A 25,812-nucleotide genomic window follows, 5' to 3' on the forward strand; every position below is an offset into this window, starting at 1 on the left:
AAAAAAAATCAACCTGCAGTTTCCAGTCTAGCATGTGAGGAACTTAGAAGTCACCACTCCATACTAACAACCAGTAAAAAGCTTAACAAACTGAAAAATCAACAACTCTTCTTAGAGAAGTGAGGTTACAAAGAAAACCTCTGTCCCCGAAATTGGAGGGACAAAAAGGTGGACACAGAAAAACAACTTACCAGAGCAGAAATCCACTAGAAGAAACCCCCACAGGAACCAGTGCCAACGTAGAAAACCCTAAATTATAATCCATCTCCTTCTGTATCAAGTAAATAGTTTACCCTCATTAATTCTTATCTCAGCAAAAATCAGTACCTAAAGGATCTACAAACACCTCAAAATTATCTCCATATTACTTTCTACCTTACCAAAGAACACTCTGAAATGTTAACTACTCATCATCAGATAAAAATACCTATCTGGTTGATATTGACTAGATGAATATCACCACTTACCTTGGTTGGGTACTGGGAAACTGCTGCTTGTGGGCCCTTCCAGGTAATGGAGATTATCAACCTTGTGGAATTTTAGCTCCAACCACACCTCTCCATTCTCACCAGCCTGCCCTTCATTGCTACTTGTATCTGGCATTCATACCAGGTATAGTCCTAACTCTCACTCTTCACCCAAGTAAATGGTCTTATGGACCTAAGACATAGAACCCAAGTATATCATTTAAGAAGTTCTGAATTTTTACCAACATCAGTTCAGTATCTGGGTACCTATAAAAGGTAAAAGTCAGATGAATAGTGATAGAAGACCCCTCTATAACTCAGGAAGAAATATAATGTGTCAAAGGCACCCACCCTGAAAGAAAGTGTTTAATGAAAAGGGTGCCGGTGGTCACTCCATCACTTAAAAGAATCTACTCCATCCACCCATTAAGCCATAGTTCATTTTCACATGTGACAGCAATCAGAACTACAAATGAACTGAAGTAAATAAATAGAAAATGGATTGTTCTTGATTCATTCTCTTCTTCTTTATAATAATCATTCAAGATTATTCACAAATTTGCTCAAACACATCCAAAGCTTTTTTTCGAATTTTTCTATAAAATGTTGGGAGATGACTTTCCCAGCCATTTCAAATTTTAATTAAAATATTGCACACTACCCTTGAGAATTTATAAAAGAGAATCTGTTTTAAGAAGCCATCTGTGGGGTGCCTGGGTAGATCAGTCAGTTAAGCAGCCAACTCTTGGTTTCGGCTCAGGTCATGATCTCAGGGTTGTGAGATCGAGCCCCACATAGAGCTCCACACTCAGCGGGGAGTCTGTTTGAGATTCTTTCTCCCCCTCTCTGTCTGCCCCTCCCCCCCACTTGCTCACTATCTCTCACGCTCTCTAAAATAAATAAATCTTAAAAAAAAAAAAAAGAAGCTATCTGTTATCACCAGGTTATTTTTATAATAAAACAAAATCTTAACAAACTGAAAAATCAACAACAATCCATGTCAATGGACAATGGATCTAGACAACTGAAACAACAGTGTTATGGGATAAAAATAAGATTAGGTTTTCCAATGTCAACATGAAAGTTGCTCAAAACCATTATTAAGAAAGTATTTTTAAAATATGCTGCCTTTGATAGAAAAGCAAAGTTATTCCTTCTACTTTCCACTCCCAACTGTCACCACTGTAATTATTATACACACGCAAATGAGAACAGTGAATAAAATTCAATCCATATCTTCTAGCAACTTCACCCAACTAGGCTAACTGTTCATATTTATAAAAATCATAAAAATGTCAATTTTATAATTTGATTCATTAGTTTCATCATTTGTAGTACAGTAGCACAGACAATGAGATATGGAAGAAAGCAATGCAAATTTTTCAAAATGCCACTCATCTGACCCACTTTAAGGACTCAAATTTGAATCTTTTCCCTACATTTATATCATTCACCTTTGCTTTATTTAAAAAAAATTCCATTCAATACAATGAAAATATGCCACGTAGTTCCCAAAATATGTACCAATACTAGTTTTTTTCATTGTATTGGCACGGTGTATAATTAAAATTCAAAGTAAATGAAAATTCATATATGGAATAATATATTTTAACATATATGGACTAATCACTTCATTACTCTATTACACTGAAAAGATATTTTATTTTTTAGAAAACCAACAAAAATGCTATGTTAGCACTAATTCCCCAAAAGCCTCTGTCACTTATGTTTCAACTAGGAAAATATTGTGAACAAAACTTTTCCAATTTAACTTTAAAAACACAGAAAGCTATTAAGTGTCTATCAACAGATGAATAGAAAAAAATGTAGTTTATACATACAATGGAATATTAGTCAGCCATGGAAAGGAATGAAACTGTTATATGCTACAACATACATGAACCTTGAAAACATGTCAAGTGAAATAAGCCAGACACAAAATAATTAATATAGTATGATTCCACTTATATGGGATAGCTAGAACAGGCATAGAATTCATAAAAAGAGAACTCAAAATAGCTTACTGGGAGATGAGGGAGAAAGAAAGGAGGATACAAAGTAATTGTTTAATTGGTATAGAATTACTCTTTGGAATAATGAAAAAGATCTAGAAATAGATATTGGTGATAGTTACACAACATTGTAAATGTACTTAATGCCACTGAATTGTATGCTTAAAAATGGTTAAAATGGTAAATGTTATCAACACACTGAAATAGCAAGTGTCAATAAAAGTGAGGAAAGAAACTACCAAGAAGCAGGGATGTTTGTTCCCAAACCTGTTTTTTCTGATTGTAATTTTTATAACATAATTACATTAAGAAATAAATAAACTGACTCAATGAGAAGGAAAAAGAAAGCTGTTGCTATAAAAACTAGGTTGAATGTTTTGCATTCAATGAAAGCAAGCCATAAAAAGCTGCTGTTGAATTAGTTTTGGGTAAGACAACCATATGGTCCCCAACTTAGGATGGTTTGACTTATGATTTCTTTACTTTAAGATGGTGCGAAAGCAATACACATTCAGCCTTACTTCGAATTCTGAACTTTGACCTTTTTCCAGCCTGGCAATATGCAGTAAGATACTCTCTCTTGACGCTGGGCAGCAGCAGGGAACTGCAGTTCCCAGTCAGCCATGTAATCACAACAGTAAACAACCAGTGCACTTAAAATCATTCTAATCCATACAGCCATTCTGTTTTTCACTTTCATACAATATTCAATAAATTACATGAGATATTCAATACTTTATTACAAGATAAACTTTGTGTTACACGTTTTTTGCCCAGCTGTAAGCTAATGTAAGGGTTCTCTGAGCAAGTTTAAGGTCAGCTAGGCTATGATGTTAGGTAGGGTGGGTGTATTAAATACATTTTTGGAGGCACCTGGGTGGCTCAGTTGGTTAGGCATCAGACTCTTATTTCAGTTTGGGTATGATCTCAGGGTCGAGAGATCCAGTCCCAGCACCTGGTTCCATACTGGGCATGGAGCCTGCTTACAATTCTCTCTCTCCCTGGGTACCTGGGTGGCTCAGTGGGTTCAGCATCTCCCTTTGGCTCAGGTCATGATCTCAGGGTCCAGGGGCCCCCCGCATCAGGCTGCCTGCTCAGCAGGGAGTCTGCTTCTCCCTCTCCCTCTGCCCCTCCCCCCCAACTCATGTTCTCTCACTCACTTTGCTCTCTCTCTCAAATAACTTAAAAAAAAAAATCTTTAAAAAAATAAAAATATTCTCTCTCTCCCTTCTCCCTTTGCCCTTCCCTCTCCTCTAAAAAAAATCTAAATGCATTTTTGACTTCGGGGATTTTCAATTTATGATGGATTCATTGAATGTAATCCCATGGTAAGCTGAAGAAGATCTATACTGGAAAAATCACATTCTGAACAAAGCTGCACTCATATTTCTTCATTAGTAGTTTTAAGTTCCTGTACCATTTCAATGAAAAAACAACTAAAAATCACAGAGGCCACATCATTGTTATAGTTTAAGGAAAAAAAAGTTTCCAAACTCTTTCCATCTCTAACTCTAGAAAAAGGCCTTAACCATATATCAAAAGACTCACTAATGAATGACATTTATATAGTTTTTTAATGAAAATGTTTATGATACACATTTCTATTCTCAGGCCCATCAGGCTTATACTGAATTATAACAATGCCTACCTATACTCACAGAGTTGTTGAGAAGATTAAAAAATGACAGTGCACATAGAAATGCTAAGTAGCATACTGTAAGACATATAAAAGTGCTTAATAAATGTTATGTATCATTATTAATTATTATTAATGGATAAAGAAGGAAGCTATTAGAAAACTCTTCATTAGGGTCCATGTAAAGGGAATGTTTCAGAAATGCTATAAAGATGAATTTCCAGGACAAAAAAGCCTCTTGGCCTTATAATAAAGGCTCTACATTTCTAGTTATAGATGAAAAATACTCTCTAGTCATTGGACTCTCTAGAATTGGACATCCCAGCATAAAATCCTAGATATGATACCACATGATATGATTCAGAGATCAAGCAGAATTGAAAGAGAATATTGGCTCCGTACCTTCCCAGCTATATGAACTTGGACAAGTTCCTTAACTTACAAGAGATTCCATTTTTCACCTTGAAATACCATCTCAGTGCTGTTGTGAAGACTCAACTGTGTAGCATATACAAAAAGCAACCAACATATATTTACTTGTGATGCTAATTTAGAAAGAGAATACTTAAAATATCCTTTAACTAAACACATTTTGATAAAAAAAGGCTTTTCAAGATCTCTAGTTTTTCAGTCTAATAAACATCAATTATCATTATAGGGATAAAACATGTGCCATGTCATCTGAAAAGTGGAGGGAAGAACTAAGTAGATTTAGTATGAACTCTAGACACCCCTGGATAGGAGTGTCAGTCCTATCACTTACTACTTCACCTCAGATAAGTTACTTATAATCTCTCTCTAACTGCTTCCTCATCTATAAAAAAGGATTAATACCTATCTCATAGAGTGGATGTGAATCACAAAAGGAATTAAACATATGAAAATATAGGTAGAATATATGAATAGTGCCTGACACAAAGTAGATGCTCAATACATTCCCTAATTGACTGAACATCACTGGGATATGTAAAGATAGATTAGATGAGACTGACATTTTCCTTTATCTTATACAAATCTAGAACCTAGAAGCACATATTTCTTTTTCTCCTTTGTGGTAAAATATATAGAACATAAAAATTGCCATTTTACTCATATTTAGGTATTTAATTCAGCGACATTAATTACACTCACAGTGTTATGCAACCATCACCATATCTATTTCCAAAACTTTATCATCACCCCAAACTCTCTACCCATTAAGCAACTCCCCATTCCCTAATTCCCCCAACCCCTGAAAACCTCTATTTATGTTACATCTCTATGAATTTGTCTATTTTAGATATTTTATATAAGTAGAATCATACTATGTTTGTTCTTTATGTCTAGCCTATTTAACTTTGCATATGTTTTCAAGGTTCATTCATGTGGTAACCTGTATCAGCATTTCGTTCCATTATATGGCTAAATAATATTCCATTACACATATACATATATTTTGTTTACTCACTCATCTCTTAATGGCCACTTGGGTTGCTTCCACACCTTGACTATTATGAATAATGTTGCTATGAAAATTAATATAAATAAGTACCTATTTCAGTCACTGTTTTCAATTATGTGGGGTATATATTTAGGGTAGAATTGCTGAGTCATATGGTAATTCTGTAATCTTTTGTGTAATGTTTTCCACACAGGTGCCCCATTTTACATTCCCACCAGCAATGTACAAAGTTCCAATTCCTCCATATCCAAAGCAACACTTTGTTATTTTCTGGGTTTTTTTGGTTCGTTTGGGCTTATTTATATCAGAGAAGGTGTAAAGTGGCAACTCATTGTGGTTTTGATTTGCAATTCTCTCATGACTAATGATGTTGAGTATCTTTTCATGTGCTTCTTAGCCATTTGTATGTCTTCTTTGGATAAAAGTATATTCAATTCAAGTATTTTGCCCACTTTACAATTGAGTTCTTGGGAGAGGTTTTGTTGATCTTGAGCTGTAATAGTCCTTTAGATATTCTAGATATTAAACCCTTTTCAGATATACGATTTACAAATATTTTCATTTTGTGGGTTGTCTGTTCACTCTCTGAGAATATTCATCGAAACACAAGTTTTTAATTTTAATCAAGTCCAGTTTATGTTTTTTACATTGTTGCCTGTCCTTTTGGTGTCATATTTAAGAAATCATGACCAAATTCAAGGTCATAAAGATATACACTTATACTTTCTTTAGAATGTGAAGTGGAGCCTGAAGATGTGAGAGAATTGCTACAATCTCATGATAAAACATTAACAGATGAAGAGTTGCTTCTTATGGATAAGCAAAGAAAGTCTTAAGATGGAATCTACTCCTGGTGAAGATGCTGTAAAGGTTGTTGAAATGACAGCAAAAGTTTTAGAATATTATATAAACTTAGCTAATAAAGTAGCAGTGGGGTTTTAGAGGATTGACTCCAATTTTGAAAGAATTTCTACCGTGGGTAAAATGCTATCAAACAGCACTGCATGCTACAGAGAAATCATTCATGAAGGAAAAAGCAACTGATGCAGCAAACTTCACTACTGTCTTATTTTAAGGAACTGCCACAGCCACCCCAAACTTAAGCAGCCACCACCCTGATCAGTGCCAGCAACACCAAGGCAAAACCACCAGCAAAAAGATTATGACTCCCTGAAAGCTCAGATGATGGTTAGCACTTTCCAATAATAAAGTAGCTTTTAATTAAGGTATGTGCATTATTATTTTAGACATAATGTATTGCACACTTAGCAGACTACAATTTAGTGTAAGCTTAACTTTTATATGCACTGGGAAATCAAATTCATTTGACTTGCTTTATGGCAATATTGACTTTACTGCAGTGGTCTAGAACCGAACCTGCAGTATCTCTGAGGTATGCTGTATAAAACCATGTCATCTGCAGACTGAGATAGTCTTACTTCTTTTCCAATTTTAATGCCTTTCATTTCTTTTTCTTGCCCAATTACTCCGGCTGGAATTTCCAAAATGGGCATCCTGGTTTTGTTCCTGAACTTAGGGGAAATTTTCAATCATTCACCATTGAGTATGGTATTAACCAAATTTTGTCATAAATGGGCTTTCTTATGTTGAGGAAGTATCCTTCTATTCCTAGTTTATTGAGTGATTCTATCATGGAAAGGTACTGGAATCACCAAATGCATTTTCTATACCAATTAAGAGGATTATATTTTTCTTCCTCCACTCTAGTAATGTGGTATATTAGATTGATCAATTTTTATATGCTGAGCCACATTTGCAATCAAGGAATAAATCACTTTCAATATGCTGCTGGCTTCTGTTTGCTATTTTGTTGAGAATTTTTGCATTTATACTCATTAAGGATATTGGTCTGTAGTTGTCTTTTCTGGTAGTTCCTTGTCTGGCTTCAGAATCAGGGTTATACTGTCCTCATAGGAGTTAGGAAGTACTGCTGCCTCAAACATTTTGGAAGTTTAAGGAGGAATGGTATTAACTCTTTACATGATTCAGCAAATCCACCAGAGAAGCCATCTGGTCTCTGTCTTTTCTTTGTTGGGAGGATTTGTATTACTGGTTCAATCTCCTTTACTTGTTAGAAGTCTATTCAGATTTTTTACTTCTTCTTGGGTTGGTTTTTGTAATTTGTGTATTTCTAGGAATCTGCCCATTTCATCTAGGCTCTCCAGTTTGTTGGTGTGTAATTGCTCATCATTTTCTAGAACCCTTTTTATTTCTATAAAGTTGGTGGTAATGTTCATGCTTAAATTTCTGATTTAGTAAGTTGAGTCTTCCCTCTTTTTTTCTTAGACTACTTAAAGGTTTGTCATTTTTGTTAATATTTTCAGAAAAACTAGTTGTGGTCTCACCCATTTTCTCTATAGTTGTTCCTTTTCCTACTTCATTTATCTCTGCTCTGATCATTATTACCTTCCTTCTGCTAACTTTGGGTTTAGTTTGCTCTTCTTTTTCAAGTTCCTTCAGGTATGCATTTAGGTTACTAATTTCAGATTTTTCTTCCTTTAAAAGTTTTCTCGGTTATCTTAGATTTTTCTTCCTTTGTAATGTAAGCTTTCACAGCCATGCATTTGCCTCTGAGCACTGCTTTTGCTGCATCTCATAACTTTTGGTATATTGCATCTTAATTTTCATTCACTTCAAGGTATTTTCCAATTTCTCTTATGATTTCCTCTATGACCCACTGATTGTGTAAGAGTATGTTGTTTAATTTCCACATATTTACATATTTTTGAGTTTTCCTTTTGTTACTGATTTCTAGATTTGTTTCCTTGTGATCACAGAAGACACTTGCATGATTTTAATGTTTTTGAACTTATTAACACTTGTTTTGTGGTCCAAATATGGTCTAATCTTGAAAATGTTCCATGTGCCCTTGGGGCACATGGGTGGCTCAGTTGTTAAGCATCTGCCTTCAGCTCAGGTTAAGATCCCAGGGTCCTGGGATCGAGCCCCACATCAGGCTCCCTGCTCTGCAGGGAGCCTGCAGAGAGCCTGCTTCTCCTTCTCCCACACCTCCTGCTTGTGTTCCCTCTCTTGCTGTGTATCTCTCTGTCAAATAAATAAATAAAATCTTTAAAAAAAAAAATGTTCCATGTGCCCTTGAAAAGGATATATATTCTGTTGTACAGTGTATTAATATGTCTGTTTTAGGTATAATTGGTTTAGAGCATTGTTCACGTCCTCTATTTCTTTGTTGATCTTCAGTCTGGTTGTTCTATTCATCACTGAAATGCAGTATTAAAGTCTCCAATTATTAATGGAGAACTACTACCTATCACTCCCTTCAAATCTTTCCATTTTTGCTTCATATATTACACTCTGTTGTTAAGTACATATATGCTTATAATTGTTCCATCTTCCTGAGGAATTGAAGCCTGCATCAATATATAACAAACTTTTTTGACTTAAAATTGATTTTTTTCTGATAATATGGCTACTCCAGCTCTCTTTGGTTTTTAGCATTTGAATGGAATATCTTTTTCCATCCTTTTACTTTCAACCTCATTCTGTCTGTATCTAAAATGAGACTCTTGGGGCACCTAGGTGGCTCAGTTGGTTAGGAGTCTTCCTTCGGCTTAGGTCATGATACTGGAGTACCGGGATCGAGCCCCGTGTCAGGTCCCCACTCAGTGGGGAGTCTGCTTCTCCCTCTGACCCCTCCCACTTCTCATGCTCTCTCTCTCAAAGAAATATTTTTATGGAAATAAAAATATCAAGATTTCAAGGTGGTATTTCACAAAGAACATATTGTTCAGCTAAGAACAGTCTGATATTTAGGTGTTTCACCTAAGTTTGAGAAACATTGTTAAGTAGAATGCAATATTTAAAATACTAAAATTTAGATCCATTAGAACTCCAAATTGAAATACTTTATGTAACTACTTTTAAAAACATATAGAACTCAAAAATACATTTCATGTATTTGCTAAAGTCAATTAAAATTATAACTATTATGATGGAAATATAAAGACGTTATCATCAATACATGTATACCATTCTAAAACATTTGTCAGTTTTTACTAACAGAAGAGGGGGAAAAAAAACCCAAAACCCTGCAACTTTAGCTGAAGGATCAACCATTCAATCAAATGCTATGTTTGAGTAAAAAAAGAAAAAATAATCCCATGAAAATCCATCATTCATGAACAGTTCCATTCTAGGTCTGTGAAACATTATATAATATTTCTAAATTGTTAGTTCACTAAAACTATAGCATATTCCACAGCACACCTCATCAAACATCAATAGGACATGAAATAAATTTACTGAGTGGGTCAAGCCAACATTTATATAACATAATAGTATAGAACAGAAAATATTAATGTATACTGCATATAATGCTATGTATTGCTTCACTAAACTTTTATTCTATTTTATGTATATATGAAGGCCATTCTCTTTCTACTATACCACAACACTATTCTATCAGAAAAAAGAAGCTAAAATAGGACACACCCTGCTATAGTACATAATACATTGAGCATAGGAAAGTATTATGTATAGGAAAATATACTGCAATGAAGTTCCTATGTAATTACTTAACATAATTTAATTACTTAAGAAAGTTACTTATGGATGAAAAAGATTTAGACTGTTTTACTACTTTTATCAGATTACCTCATATATAACTAATTTATAATTCAGAAACCATGAAAATCTGAAGCAAACATCTAATTTATCATAAATTAATGGGTTTCAAAATACCTTACATCCTAGGGAAGATTTAACATAATTAATCTCAAAGTTGTAAAGATAAGATAAATTCATGATACTTGACTGGCATATTTAAGTCTAGCTCCTTAAAGGACTTTTTATTTTCCCTTTATTTCAACCATAACTATGGATCTTATTCTTATAGGAACACCCTTAACATTCTGCTCAACTGTTACCTATTCATATTATATCATATTTAAATATACAACAGATTTAGTCCATTTCTTAATAAATACACAGACCTTTAAAAATGTTTCACTGTGAAGTATAATTTGCTGGGACATTTCTACCATAAAAAAATCGTACCATGTCAATAAAATTTATAATTTCCCCATTAAAGATTATTTTGTTCTAATACATTTAAGAACCTCATAGTACAGGGCACCTGGGTGGCTCAGTCGGTTAAGTGTCTGCCTTCAGCTCAGGTCATGTTCTCAGGGTCCTGGGATTAAGCCCCGGCATAGGGCTCCCTGCTCAGTGGGGAATCTGCTTCTCCCTCTCCCTCTGCTCCTCCCCTGCTCATGGTGTGCTCTCTCTCTCTCAAATAAATAAATAAAATCTTAAAAAAAAAAAAAAAAGAACTTCATGCTGCTAGTGAGTAATCCTACATATAAAAGAAATGGATCAGGACAAATATTAAAACAAGTAACAATGTTACTGCACAATTTCCCTTTACAGACAGAACAGGCTCCCATATACATTTTAGCATTCTTAATATATAAATTGGACTGACACACCCAGTACTTTTTAGGACAGAATATTCTCAAATTTCATCTAATACTGAGCTTCCAATTAATTCATACGTAGTGTTTAAATTTAGGGCTCTTCAATTTATTTCTAAGTTCATTGCAGATCAGATTTAAATCTAGGCCTTTACTAATATTCTACTTTCATTGGGAAATGTCAGAACTGCACCCCAATTCTGAATTTAAACATTAATCCTAACAAAGTTCTTGAATGAAATTATTAATTCTTTCTTCCAAAAATTTTTGCCAAAGGAACGGTAGGTAGAATGGCAAATGTGCATGGCCATGCAAATGTGCATGGCCCCTTTATTCAAGGTCTTTTAGAGTAGGTCTACTGGAGTGGAAAAGTTTAAAGATGGAAGAGATTTTGAAGAATCCAGGCTTTATATCCCAACTCCATCATTTGCTAAACATTAGGCAAGTTAACCTCTCCAAGCCTTAATTTCTTCCTTTATAAAATGAGTTTAATACCAACTATTTCACAAAGTTATTTCAAGGGTTAAATGTTAAAATACAGTAAGGGCCTAGTACAATAGTGGGAACATAACTAAATATTCACAAATTCAGGGCCTGGCACTGGAATCCATTCAATATTCACTGAATGAATAATCCACTCTGAGACAAGAAATCTTAAACGCTATTTCCAAAGCAAGTGTATCAAAGAAAAAAATACATATAACAGTATTTTCAATACAAGTATTTTTTTAAATATAGGTAATGACCACCTTTTACTTCATTTTATACTCTTTAATTTGGACTTCCATTTATGCCTTAAAACATACATTTTAAAGCACATAAGTGTATCTTCTAGTAACATAAAAGGGGAATTAAAAGTTAATTTTTACAATCTCATGCTGACCCAAACTGCACACTACTGGTATCTAAAGCAAAATTTGGTATAAAATTTAAGTAACAAAAGAATTAATAAATGGCTTGTCACAGAAGTTCAGGCACTCACTACAAAACACAACAAAGTTAACTTACCAATTATAACCATGACATTCTAGTTCACTAAAACAAACATTCATGGGTACAAAAAAAAAAAAAAGATGGCTTATTTTAGTCTCTGTGCATTATTTTTAACATAATAATCTTTTAAAGTGTAGCTTCAGGCAAACGTTTTGAGTTAATCAGAGTAAAACCATTTTACAGATGCTAAAATTTACCTGTTTGAGTCCTTCATCAGTAAGTTTGTCCTGGTTGCCTACATGAACTTTCTGAAGTAAAGGACAATGAGAGGCAACCGCAATAATAGAAGTGTCAGAAAGCTGTTTACACCTGTAGGCTGTATACCTAAGAAGTCCAGGACACTTAAATGCTAAAACACATACGCCAGTATCAGACATACTGCGACAATCAGAAATGTTGATTTCAATTATATTCTGACTTCTTGATGCAATTTTTTCCAATAATTCATCAGTGACCTATGAGAGAAAAAAAGCAATAAATTTAAACTTTTGTTACAAGTAGGAAACTTACTTTCCTTTCTTTTATTAAATTTTCCCTAATAAATAATATAATAGCACAATCAAAAGAAAACCTTATTTAATATTAAACATAACAAGGACTGTGGTATAATATAAAATACATACTTGGTCTTTCTTGCAGTTCCTGGAACAGAGTTCCTAAAACTCTTGGAATTTCCTGATTAAGAGGAGTGTCTTTTCTTATTCATAACAAGCCCCTTTTGACCACACAGGAGTTTATACTAATGAAATAACTTAAGTTGAGGCTCCCCGATAGCTTCAGGATGGGGTCTAGTCACCAGAAAGACCAAAGAGCATGTGATTAGAGGGTGGCAACTTTCAACCCCAAACCCTGACTTCCTAGGAGGGTAGGAGAGGTAGAGACTGGGTTATAAAAACTCTTAAACATTGAGATTTGATGAGCTTCTGGGTTGGTGAACACCTTAAAGTGCTGGGAGGGTGACATGCCCACAGACTGAACAGAAGTGCCACATCTTCTCCTCCACTTATCTTGTCCTATGCATCTTTTCCATCTGGCCAGTCTTAAGTTGTATCCTTTACAATAAACCAGTAAACGTAAGTATTTTCCTGAGTTCTGTAAGTCATTCTGGCAAATTATCAAACCTGAGGAAAGGGTCAAGGGAACTCCTGAATTAAGAGCTGGTCAGTGAGAAGTACAGGTGACTCCTGGGACTTGTGACTGGCCTATGAAGTGGAGACAGGCTTACGGGACTAAGCCAATAACCTGAGAGGCTTTGCACTAACCCCAGGAGTTAGTTTCAGAATTGAACTGAATTGTTGGACACCCAGGTGTTATCAGAGAATTTGTTAGAATGAAAAAAACTCCACACATTTGGTGTCAGAAGTGCTGTCAAAAAACACCAAGCAAGAACTTATGTGTTAGTTTTCATTAGAAGCCTAAAGATCTATCCTTATTAGGAAAGTTACTTTAACTTCAAACTCACCAAAAAATCCACATAAACAAAACTGTATTGAGATTTTAAATGTTCTGTTCTCTATTTTTAGCCCAGCAAATAGTGTATCAGTCATCATGCTATATGAATCGTAACTTATTATACCTAATCAAATTAGATGATACCTACCACAAAATATAAATTTTAATTGTTTTACTACTTATTTCAGAATACTACCTCATATAACAAATTCATAGCTTAGAAAATATATCATTTTGTTTATCAGCACACGAAAGATTACATACAAATGTCCATTATCAAATAGCTCTTATCAGAAAACTCAAAACATATTTAAATATAAGTAACCTTAAAATTCATGTGGTTAAAAACTCACATGGCCATCTGAATTTTAAACATAATTTTTAAAAAATCAACCTCTACATATTCCCTACCCAATCATGGAATGAATAAATCACAGGGATGAAAGGTACAGTACTGGGAATATAGTCAATGGTGTGGCAACAGCACTGTATGGTGATGAGCGCAGCAGAACATACAGAATTGTCTAAGCACTATGTTGTACACCTGAAACTAACGTAACATTGTGCATCAAGTAAACGTTAACAAAAAAATAAAAAGAAAAAAGAAAACAAAGTTAATATTATTCAAGTCCCTTGAGTACAAATAATGGTGAAAGAAAATGCACATGACGAAATTTAGAACAGAAGAAGGAAAGAACTGGAGTGTTCAGGAGCACTAAGAGTAAGAGCCAAGGCTGCAACTACCTTTATGCTTGTTGGAAAAAGCAAAAAAAAATGCAGACAGTTACCTTCAAAGCTAAAATTATGACATACCTCTCCTTTTATTTTCTTTTTTTTCCATCTCCAGACCTAACTACCAGTAGGGGTGAAAAGCTATTCTTAGTCTGAGTTTAAAACAAATAGCTCAGATATCCAAGACTAATGAAGTAAAGAGCCAATGTATTATTTCACATTACTTCTTTCCACTCGACCAGCAACAACTAACTAAATACTCACCATTCCTAGACACAAATTTCATGGACCCAGGCAGGGAAATTACTAACTCTGTAATTATTTCAACTTCTAACCAACGAGGCAGAAAAACAAAAAGGAAACTTACATACAAATGCTCAGGAATTCGCTTATTTTGTTTAAAGTGTATGAGTTACACACACACACATACACACACACACACACACAAACTACCAGTGGTGTGCTGAAGTTGGCTTATACGAACTTACAAGAGCCTGTAATGTATACCTCTTTCCAAATCAGTGACATCCCTGCATTCAGTGGTATCACATTGGTAGCCTGAAATTGGCCATGGTGGGAGAATTTGCACCACAGAAACTAGCAAATACTATAATACACAGCTAGTTGTTCAGCATGTACCAGCACACCACTACCTAAAAATATCATGGAAGAATTTAGAGCAGGTTCAGTACTCCAATAAAATTCTATTCTTATTAGATAATTTTATGTATTTCCAATGCCAAGTACTAACAACCAGGTCTAAAAGAAGAATCCAACAATTCCAACAAATTGTTTGCAATAAATACTACTAACTCTACCTTTTTTCCTAATCTATGCCACCATATAAACACACTAGGAAGCCAGGCAATAGGGAGGACTGGAAAATTAAAACAAGGTATCTTAACCCATTTTGCTTCTATTTCTTCAACTATAACAACTGTATATTTATACTATTCACCTATAACAACAGCATAGGAATACTATCAATAGTGCAATAATATATTAAAAGGAATAATAATTGTATCGACTCATGACATTGTTAGAAGGATCAAATGCTTTATTATGTGTAAAGCCCACAGAACAGTATATAGCATATCAGTAGTACTATATAAACATTTGCCATCGTTTTCTATTAAACTAATATTAATGATACAACCCCCCCCAAAAAAGGCAAAAAGTTTAGTAACTTTCTTTGAAGGTAATGAAAAAAGGGAGAAGATGAAGAGGACTTAGACAAAGATTAAGAAGCAACCCAAAATTACCAATCCACATTAAAAAATACCTTCTTTACCACAAGAACCTAGCTTAACATAATTCACACACAAAAAATTACTAAAGCGTGGAATTATAAATTATAATCCACTTGAACTATCTTAAAAACTATAACATGAAAGAAGTGATTTCTGAAGAGGAATAAAGATATTTTTTGAGTAGGTCAAAGTGAGTGTTTCTTAGAATTAGATTCCATACCTGCTGACGACTACTAAGATCCAGCTGCTTCCAAAACTGGAAATCTAAACAAAGGTCACGCCAGTACTTGCAAACCAATGAGGCAGAAAGGCAACGCTCATCCAGGGATAAATTGGAAAATATCTGTAAATAAAAAAGGAACCATATAATATGTGCTAAACACTTTAAAGGCACAGGAAAAGGTTCTATTAGTTAGAAAAAATTAACTTTTTTTTAAAGATTTTATTTATTTATTTGACAGAGAGAGACACAGAGAGAGAGGAACACAAGCAAGGGGAGTGGGAGAGGGAGAAGCAGGCTCCCCGCAGAGCAGGGAGCCCGACGCGGGGCTCGATTCCAGGACCCTGGGATCATAACTGGAGCTGAAGGCAGACGCTCAATGACTGAGCCACCCAGGAGCCCCCCAAAAAATTAACTTTTAAAACAGAAAACCATCTTGAATACAAGGGCCATTATTAGAAAAGTCATTGTTAAGGAGTACCCTAAAGAGGAAGTACAGTATGAAAGCTAAGAACATGTGCTAATATCACCTTTCATGTAAAAAGATGGAGTGGGGAAGCAGAGGGAACAGAGTTTACCAATATTTAAAAAAAAAAATGATGGGAAGGAGAAACCAAAAATTAATAAAAATGCTTACCTTTAGGGGAAGGGAAAAATGATGAAAGTGAAACTACTTTAAAGGTATATAGGGGTGCCTGGGTGGCTCGGTCGGTTAAGCGGCTGCCTTCGGCTCAGGTCATGATCCCAGAGTCCTGGGATCGAGCCCTGCATCAGGCTCCCTGCTCAGCGGGGAGCCTGCTTCTCCCTCTCCCTCTGCCTGCCTCTCTGCCTACTTGTTCTCTCTGTCAAATAAATAAATAAAATCTTTAAAAAAAAAAAAAGGTATATAGTTTTACAGTTTTGACCTTGGAGCCTGGTGAACTTTTATATAATTTTTTAAAAGAATAATGAAAATAAATCATAAGAGACATTTTACCTCTATGGTATTTCTTCCAGAAATTCATGACCCCAATCAAATCCTGAGAAAAATATCATATATGCTAACTATGGGACATCCTACAAAATACCTGATAAGAACTCCTCAAAAAATTCAAGGTCAGAAAAAAAGGGAAAGATTGAGAAACTATCACAGATCAGAGGAGAATAAGGAGAAATGACAACTAATGCAATCCTGAATTGGAAAAACATCAACAGAAGAACTATACTGATGCTGATTTCACAGTTTTGGTAAATGTACCATGGTAATGTAAGATAATCAAATTAGGGAAAATTGAAAATAGTTGAGGAATATGTGGGAACTCTACTATCTTTGCAACTTTTCTCAGATTATTCTAAAATAAAAGGCTTATTTTTAAGAGTTTTAAAAAGTTAAAATCGCAGGTGCCTGGGTGGCTCAGTCATTAAGCATCTGCCTTCATTCGGGTCACGATTGGGATTGAGCCCCACATCAGGCTCCCTGCTCAGTGGGAAGCCTGCTTCTCCCTCTCCCACTCCCCCTGCTTGTGTTCCCTCTCTCGCTGTGTCTCTCTCTGTCAAATAAATAAATAAAATCCTTAAAAAAAAAAAAGTTAAAATCACAAAAAGATGACTAGGGTAAAGGATTAGGACCAATACAGAATTTTTACAATTAAGATATGTATCAACAAATACAATGTGTGGACCATATTGAAATCCTGAACTGGACTATAAGAAGAATCTTCTGAGACAATCAGATAAAACTGAACACAAAATAGATACTAGATGATTTAAAGAAAATTAGTCTTCACTTTGTAGGTTTTGATTATATAGTGGTTATATTCATACTGTAGTTATATTATGTTTTAAAAGCTATTATGCATTTTAGATACATACTTTAGTGTTTATAACTAAAATGATATCTAGAATTTGCTTTCAGATACTTGATCAAAAACAAAGTTGGTGAAAGAAACAAGAAAGGCAGAATATTGAAAACTATTAAAACTGGTTGAATGATACATGGCAGGGGGCAGGTTCATTATAGTATTTTCTACTTTGGTCTGTATATGAAAATTTCCATAATACTAAGTGAAAATTTTAACAAGCACATGTTCTCTAAAACTAAACTATCTTATGCTAAGTTTAAATCATGGCTCCACCATTTATTATCTATGTAACCTTGTGCAAATTACCTAACCTCTCTCTCTCTCTGTACCTCAATTTCCTTATCTTTATTTTTTTTAAGATTTGAGAGAGGGACAGAGAGAGTTAGAACAACGAGCAGGGGGAGGGGCAGAAGGAGAGGGAGAAGCAGACTCCCTGCTGAGCAGAGAGCTGACACGGGCTCGATCCCAGGACCCTGAGATCATGACCTGAGCTGAAGGCTCAGCCACCCAGACCCCCCAATTTCCTTATCTTTAAAATTGAGATAATATAGTATTGACCTGACAGAGTTACTGTGAGGACCAAACAAGTATAGGTAAAGTTTTGGGAACAAGATCTGAAACAGAGTAAGTAGTATATAAACGATTCCTATCACAACTATGACCTAAAATGATAAACCTCCATGCAGCCAAAAGTTGTAGACATCTAAGCTAAAAAGTCTACTGTGCTTAAATCTTGAACCTGGGGAAAATAACTGCCTCCTCTGCACAACTATCATTCCTCTTCCAAGGGTCTAGTGAGAAATAAAATATATGTTTAAGAATCACCAGCAAAGATGGAGTTAAGCCCACTAAAACTTCTCACTCCCACTCATGACAACTAAAACCTCGGGACAACATACAAAAAGCAACTAACTAAGGACTCTAAAAGGTTAATAACAGATGGACTGGGGAGGTGAGCCAAAACTTAAAGAATGACTAATAGGGACACCTGGGTGCCTCAGTTGGTTAAGCGACTGCCTTCAGCTCAGGTCATGATCCTGGCATCCAGGGATCGAGTCCCGCATCAGGCTCCCTGCTCAGCGGGGAGTCTGCTTCTCCCTCTGACCCCCCCCTCATGCTCTCTCACTCTCTCTCCCTCAAATAAATAATAAAAAAACCAAAATCTCTAAAAAAAAGAATGACTGGGCGCCTGGGTGGCTCAGCTGGTTGAGCGGCTGCCTTCGGCTCAGGTCATGATCCTGGAGTCCCTGGATCAGGTCCTGCATCGGGCTCCCTGCTCGGCAGGGAGTCTGCTTCTCCCTCTGACCCTCCCCCCTCTCATGTGCTTGCTCTCTCTCATTCTCTCTCTCTCAAATAAATAAATAAAATCTTAAAAATAAATAAATAAATAAATAAATGAATGAATGAATGAATGACTAATAAAAGTAATGAGTTTCCTGAGGTTTTTCTCCTTTTATCTCCCATCATGGAACAGGATGGCCCCTGTGCAGAAGTATACGTAAGGTACAACTAAAACACAGAGAGAAAGCCATCTTTCTGGACAGAATGTGAAACAGAATATAAGAAGAATCCTCATTTGGGATTTTCTTTTCTTTCCCTTTTCTCTTTCCTCTCTGCTGGCCAAGTTCCAAATACAGCCTCAGTCACAGAGCTGCAAAGTGGCAGCTATATAGGCACCTAAAAGCCTGAAAATGAAACCATTTTCCAGCCAGTAGAACTAGCAGAGAACTCTGTGACCAGAGTGTGAAAGGAATCCTTGCTACCTTTTTCTTAACATTTCACCATAAAAGTAGCCCCAGGGGCACCTGGGTGGCTCAGCTGGTTAAGCACCTGACTCTTGGTTTAGGCTCAGGTCATGATCTCAGAGTCATGGGATCAAGCCCACATCAGGCTACACACTCGGCGGGGAGTCTCCTTAGGATTCTGTCTCTCCCTCTCCCTTTGCCCCTCCCCCTGTAAAATAAATAAATCTTAAAAATAAAATAAAATAAATTAGCCCCAGTTATACAAAAGTGATAGCAGCAGAGGTGGCTCTAACTCTGAGAGAAACTCTATCTTTCCAGCCAGAGAACCAAGGAAAGGGGACTCTAAGTCAAAGAGTAAAGGAAGGATCAGAAAAGAAGACCTCTAACTGTATATAAAGTGACAAAAATCCCAAGTTAACCACAAAGCTGCATGTGTACAGAAGAAACCCAAAGTTGTACAGAAGAAACCCAGTAGTATAGCAAAGTCTTTTAAAAAAACTGAGCCAAAACTATAATCACAAGCCAAGGAAGGTAAGATAGAAATTTCAGTCTAAATATAACAATGCTGGGGCACCTCGGTGTCTCAGTCAGTTAAGCATCTGCCTTCAGCTCAGGTCATATTCTCAAGGTCCTGGGATTGAGCCCCATGTCGGGCTCCCTGCTCAGTGGGGAGTCTGCTTGTCCCTCTTCCTCTGCCCCCCCCCACCATTTGTGCATGCTCGATCTAATAAATAAAATCTTTAAAAAATGTTTAAAAATCAATAAAACAATGCTGTTCCCTGACAAACCTGATGAAAGATAAATCTAGACATTCATAAACTCAATGAACACCAGTAAGATTAACTCAAAGACTCTACACCCAGACACATTATAATCAAATTGTCAGAAGACAAAGAGAGAACCCTGGAAGCAGCAAAAAAAGCAATTCATCACGTACAAAGGATTCTCAATAAGTTTAACAACTGATTTCACGTCAGAAACTATGTAAGCCAAAAGGCAATGAGATAACGTATTTAAAGTGCTGAAAGAAAGCAGTATATCTGGCAAAATTATTCTTCAAAAATGATGGAGAAATTAAAATATTTCCAGATAAACAAAAACTGAGGGAGTATGACACTAGCAGACCTAACTGTAAGAAATGCTGGAGGGAGCTCTTCAGGCTGAACTGAAAGAACATTAGCCAATAGTTTGAAACCACAGGAAGAAATAAAAAACACCAATAAAGATAGGTATTTATGTAGGTAAATATAAAATTCAGAATTAATGTATTTTGGGCTTGTACCCCTTTTATTTTCTACACAACTGAAAGGCAACTACATAAAATAATAATTATAAATCTTTATGAAAGGGCACAAAGCACATAAAAGTCTAAGTTGTGACAATAACAACATAACTATAGGAACCAAGGTTTTATATACCACTGAAACTATATTGGTATTTGTAGTTTAAGTGTTTGACAATAAGCTTTTTTGATTGTTATGTCTAATATTAAGCTTTTAATTGCCATGACGCCCATTTCAAAAAAAAAAAAAAACATTTATCCTGAATAAACATATTGCCAGCTGTATGACACAGCTACTAAAAAAAACAACCACCACCAATTAAGGTCTCTCAGAAAACCCCAGGTTACCTAGATAACTGACTGATTGAGTGACCCTGTTTCTCCCTTCTTATGCCCTAATTCCTGCTTTTCTGCTTTAAATTAGCCAATAGAGAGTAAACCTGCAAAACCCTAGACACTCCACCCTTGGACTCTAATAAAGGCAGAGCTCCCAGACTCTTTCTCTCTACCCTCAACCTAGTTAGATGGTGCTTGGTGTGCTACATATGTCATAATACAAAGCAGAAGACCTGGCCCAGCTATACATAGGGGCCCTGGTAGCAGAAATATCTGTGTAGCTTGCCATAAGTAATGTGTGCCTAGGAAAACACTACAGGCATTTCTGACAGGGGGTACTACCATCAATAGGCTCAAGATCAACAGAACAGTATTAACTCAAATTAGACTGTTAAATTATGATGTTAATTATAACCCCACAGCAAATATTTAAAAAGTAACTAAATATACACACACACGAAGAAAAGAGAAGGGAATCAAAATAGTACACTACAAATATCTAATACAAAGAGCAGCAATGGAGGAATTCAACAAAAAGTGTAAGACAGAAAAAACAAATAAGAAAATGGCAGAAGTCTTTCCTTATCAGTAATTACATCAAATATAAAAACATTAAACTCTCCAATTTAGAAACAGAGAATGAAGGAATGGAACAAAAAGATGATCAAATTACATAGTGTCTATAAGAGACTCGCTTTAGATCCAAGGACACACATGGGTTAAAAGTAAAAGGATGGAAAAATGTATTCTATTCAAATAGTAACCAAAAAAGAACTGTAGTGTCCACACTGTCAGACAAAATAGACTTTAAAACAAAAACTGTTACAAGAGACCAAAAAATTGCAGAATGATAAAAGGGTAAATCCCCTAAAAGAGATAAAAGAATTATATATGTACATATAGCAACAGAGGTCCAAAATAGATGAATCGAAAACTGACAGAACTGAAGGGAAAAATAAACAGTTCTACAATACTTAGAGACTTCAACACTCCATTTCAATAATGGATAAAACAACCAGACAGAAGATAAATGAGGAAATTGAAAATCTGAACACTTAAACCAACTAGGCCTAACAGATATTTTATACAACACTCCACTAAACAACAACAGAATATACATTCTTCTCAAGTGAACATGGATAAACTGTATGTTGGCCACAAATCAAGTCTCATAAATGTTAGAAGATTGAAATTATACAAAATATCTTCTCTGACCACAGTGGAATGAAATTAGAAATCAGTAACAAAAGGAAATCTGGAAATGTGTGGAAATTAAACAACACACTTGAAAACAGTAAGAAAAACTCAGAGGGAAAAATAAAAAATATTTTAAGATAAATGAAAACAAAAATACAATATCCCAAAATTTATGGAATATAGCTGTAAATAACTGTATTAAAAAGAATAAAGATCTCAAACCAATAACCTAACCTTCCACCTTACAGAAAAAAGAAGAGGAAACTACATACAGGCCAAGCAGAAGGAAGAAATTAAAAATCAGAGCAAATAAAAAATATAGACTAGAAAAATAATAGAAACAATGAAAACAGAAGCTGGAAAATCCTTGGAAAGTTCAACAAAACTGACAAACCTTTACCAGACTATAAAGAGAGAACACTCAAGTTACTAAAACCATGAATGAAAAGAGATACCACTGCCAACCTTACAGAAATAGAAAAAATTATAGAATACTATGCCAACTAAATAACCTAGATGAAATGGACAAATTCCTAGAAGCATACAAAGTACAAAAGAACTGACTCAAGAAGAAATAGAAAATCTGAATAGAACTATAAGTAAAAAGATTAAATCAGTACTCAAAAAACCTCCAACAAAGAAAAGCCAAGGAACAGAGGAAATAATTAGTGATACATTTGAAGAACTAAGACTAATCCTTAAATTATTCCAAACTGGAGGATGAGGTAACACTTTCTAACTCATTCTATGAGGTCAGGTTTACCCTGATACCAAAGCCAAACAAAGGCATCACAAGAAAACTACAGACCGGGCGCCTGGGTGGCTCAGTTGGTTAAGCGACTGCCTTCGGCTCAGGTCATGATCCTGGAGTCCCTGGATCGAGTCCCGCATCAGGCTCCCTGCTTGGCAGGGAGTCTGCTTCTCCCTCTGACCCTCCCCCCTCTCATGTGCTCTCTCTCATTCTCTCGCTCTCAAATAAATAAATAAAATCTTCAAAAAAAAAAGAAAACTACAGACCAATGTCCCTTACGAATACAGATGCAAAAATCTTCAACAAAATATTAGCAAACTGAATCCAGTACATATTAAAAGGATTATATACCATGGCCAGGTAGGATTTACCCCAGGAATGCAAAAGTGGCCCAAATGTAGAAAGAAACCCATTTAACACCATATTAATAAAATAAAGGAGATTTTTTGATATCAAATTTTTATTTTATTACCTATGAATTCCACTCTCTCTCCAGTAGATCAAGAAGACAGATGCAATTGCATTTTTGATGGTTTTCATTCCTTCTGGAATATACAAGTTTCCATCTGTTTCATTGCTTTTCAACCTAATGTACATTTTTTAGCACTTCCTGTACCTCAAATGAGTGGATGAACATTTTCTTAGGTTTTGTTCATGACATATTATCTTTGTTTCTTTGTTTCTTTATTTCTTAATACAACTGTTGATTGTATAAAGAATTCTGGGTTGACAGTTTTGGTTTTTTGTGCTTTTTTCCCCCCACTCATCACTGTAAAAATGTTCATTCAATATTCCCTAAAATCCATTATTTTTGAAGCCATGAATCCTTTGAAATATTGTTCCATTTATATACAGCGCTATCTTCCTCTCACTGCTTTTAGATGTTATAAAATTTTTTTTTTTAATGACCATCTCAATAGATGCAGAAAAACCACTCAACAAAATCCAATACCGCTTCTTGATAAAAATACTCAGAAAACTAGAAATAAAAAGAATCTTCCTTAACTTGATAGATGGCACATCTATTAAAAACACAAAGCTAACATTATACTTGATGGTGAAAGACGGAACATTTTTCCCCTGAGATGAGGAACAAGACAAGGATGTCTGCTCTCTCCAGTGTACTGGAGATTCCAACCTGGGCAACTATTCAAGAAAAAGAAATGAAAGGCATCCAGGAAAGGAAGAATTAAAATTACAGATATCATGATCTTATATATAAAAAATCCTACAGAACACAAAAAAAAATTTAGAGCTAATATGCAAATATTTCCACACATTAACAATGAATAATTCAAAATGAAATTAAGAAAGCATTTCCATTTATAACACCCAAAAAATGAAATACTCTTTTTATAGATTCCATTTCTTTGTATTGAGATTCACATTTGTTGAGAGTCAGTGTCATCATATTTTTTCCTATAATTTAAATGTTTCCTTCTATTTTTTAACATGTTTACAGTTTTAAGTCTAATATCTGAGCCCACTCAGAGTCATTTTCTATTAACTACTTTTTTTTCTTTCAGTATAGGTCACATTTTTCTGTCTCTTCACATGTCTCATAGCTTTTTCTTAAAAACTAGACATTTTAGAAACACCTGGGTGGCTCAGTCAGTTAAGTGTCTGCCTTTGGCCCAGGACATGATCTTGGAATCCTGGGATCGATCCCCACGTCAGGCTCCCTGCTCAATGGGGAATCTGCTTCTCCCTCTCGCTCATGTTCTCTCTTAAATAAATAAATAAAATCTTAAAAAAAAAAAAAAAAAAAAACTAGACATTTTAGGGGCTCCCGGGTGGCTCAATCAGTTAAGCATCTGACTCTTGATTTCAGCTCAGGTCTTGATATCAGGGTCATGAACTCAAGCCCCAGGGTAGGCTCACAACCCTGAGATCAAGTCATACGCTCTACCACCTGAGCCAGCCAGCCACCCCTGGAATTTTTTTGACATTTTAATTTCCCTGGCCTTAAACTATGGGATCTATGTCCCCTGAAGTATTGATGTCTCTGTTCAGGTTTTAATACTTACATATTTTTTTACTCTGGCTTCCTAAAGAGGTTATCCTATGTCTGCATAGCTTAGTTTTCAGCTAGTTATCTGGGCAAAGGTATACTCACACATCTCAAAACTGCTCTTCAATCTGTGCATGGGATGGGAAGAGCACATTCAAGGCTTAGCCATTTCTCAAGTCTGCCTTGGCCCTTGCCTTCTGCTAGAAACTTCAGGTCTCCCCTGTATATGTGCACGGTTTCACAGTAAACGAGGGACATGTGGAGAGCTTATCCCTTTATGGTTTTCTCATTTCCAAGGTCTGCCTGTTAAATCCCCTGACCCATCCCAATTGGCATCAAAACCTAAGACTTGCAAATATGTGGGTTTTCACTATTTGTTTCCTGTCAAGTTTATCACTTTAAGTTGACAAATACAGGTTTTTACTTGTTGCCACAAACTGACTTAGCCTCTGGCAGCAAGGCTGCTGGTTTCCCAAACTCTGGTTCTTGCCAAAGGAATTGGGGAAAGCAAGAATGCTGTAGACATCAACTGTTCTTAAAAGCATTAGCAATTTTCCTAAGAATAAATGATTCTCAATTTTTTTCTGCCTTTGGTCAATTTCTGAAGCCCAAATAGTTGTAGGCAATTTTGCCTAGTTTTACTTTATTTTTGTGGAGAGGATTCACCAAACTCTTCCTGCAACTATAGCTGGAAGTCCCTCTTTTGTGGTTATTTTTATGCTCATCCTCCTCATTCTATAAGATGAAAAAGTAAAGATTCAGGGAATGTAGATCATTTGTTTAAGGTTAAAGAACTCCATGGTTTTCAATAGCCAAACTGTAGAAAGAGCCAAGATGTCCATCAACAGATGAATGGATAAAGAAGATGTGGTATAGGGGCGCCTGGGTGGCTCAGTTGTTAAGCGTCTGCCTTCGGCTCAAGTCGTGATCCCAGGGTCCTGGGATCGAGCCCCACACAGGGCTCCCTGCTCGGCGGGAAGCCTGCTTCTCCCT

The 25,812-nt window shown here is 35.6% G+C and overlaps 1 protein-coding gene across 4 annotated transcripts in view; it reads right to left on the minus strand.

Annotated features, from left to right (window-relative positions):
- The window catches only part of FBXL17 (F-box and leucine rich repeat protein 17), a 514,999-nt gene that overhangs the window by 477,710 nt on the left and 11,477 nt on the right, over positions 1–25,812 (minus strand). For all 4 annotated transcript variants that reach the window (XR_004681048.1, XM_035015017.1, XM_035015016.1 and 1 more), the window contains exons 2-3: positions 15,657–15,779; positions 12,200–12,457 (exon numbers count right to left, since the gene is read on the minus strand). Coding sequence is in view for 3 of the 4 variants with exons in the window: in XM_035015017.1 (XP_034870908.1) it covers positions 12,200–12,457; positions 15,657–15,779 (381 nt within the window). In the remaining variant the exon portion in view is untranslated. The remainder of the gene's footprint in view (positions 1–12,199; positions 12,458–15,656; positions 15,780–25,812) is intronic.

Source organism: Mirounga leonina, unplaced genomic scaffold (genome assembly GCF_011800145.1).
Source record: "Mirounga leonina isolate KUSES-001 unplaced genomic scaffold, KU_Mleo_1.0 Mir_168, whole genome shotgun sequence".
In the NCBI taxonomy this organism is placed as follows: domain Eukaryota; kingdom Metazoa; phylum Chordata; class Mammalia; order Carnivora; family Phocidae; genus Mirounga; species Mirounga leonina.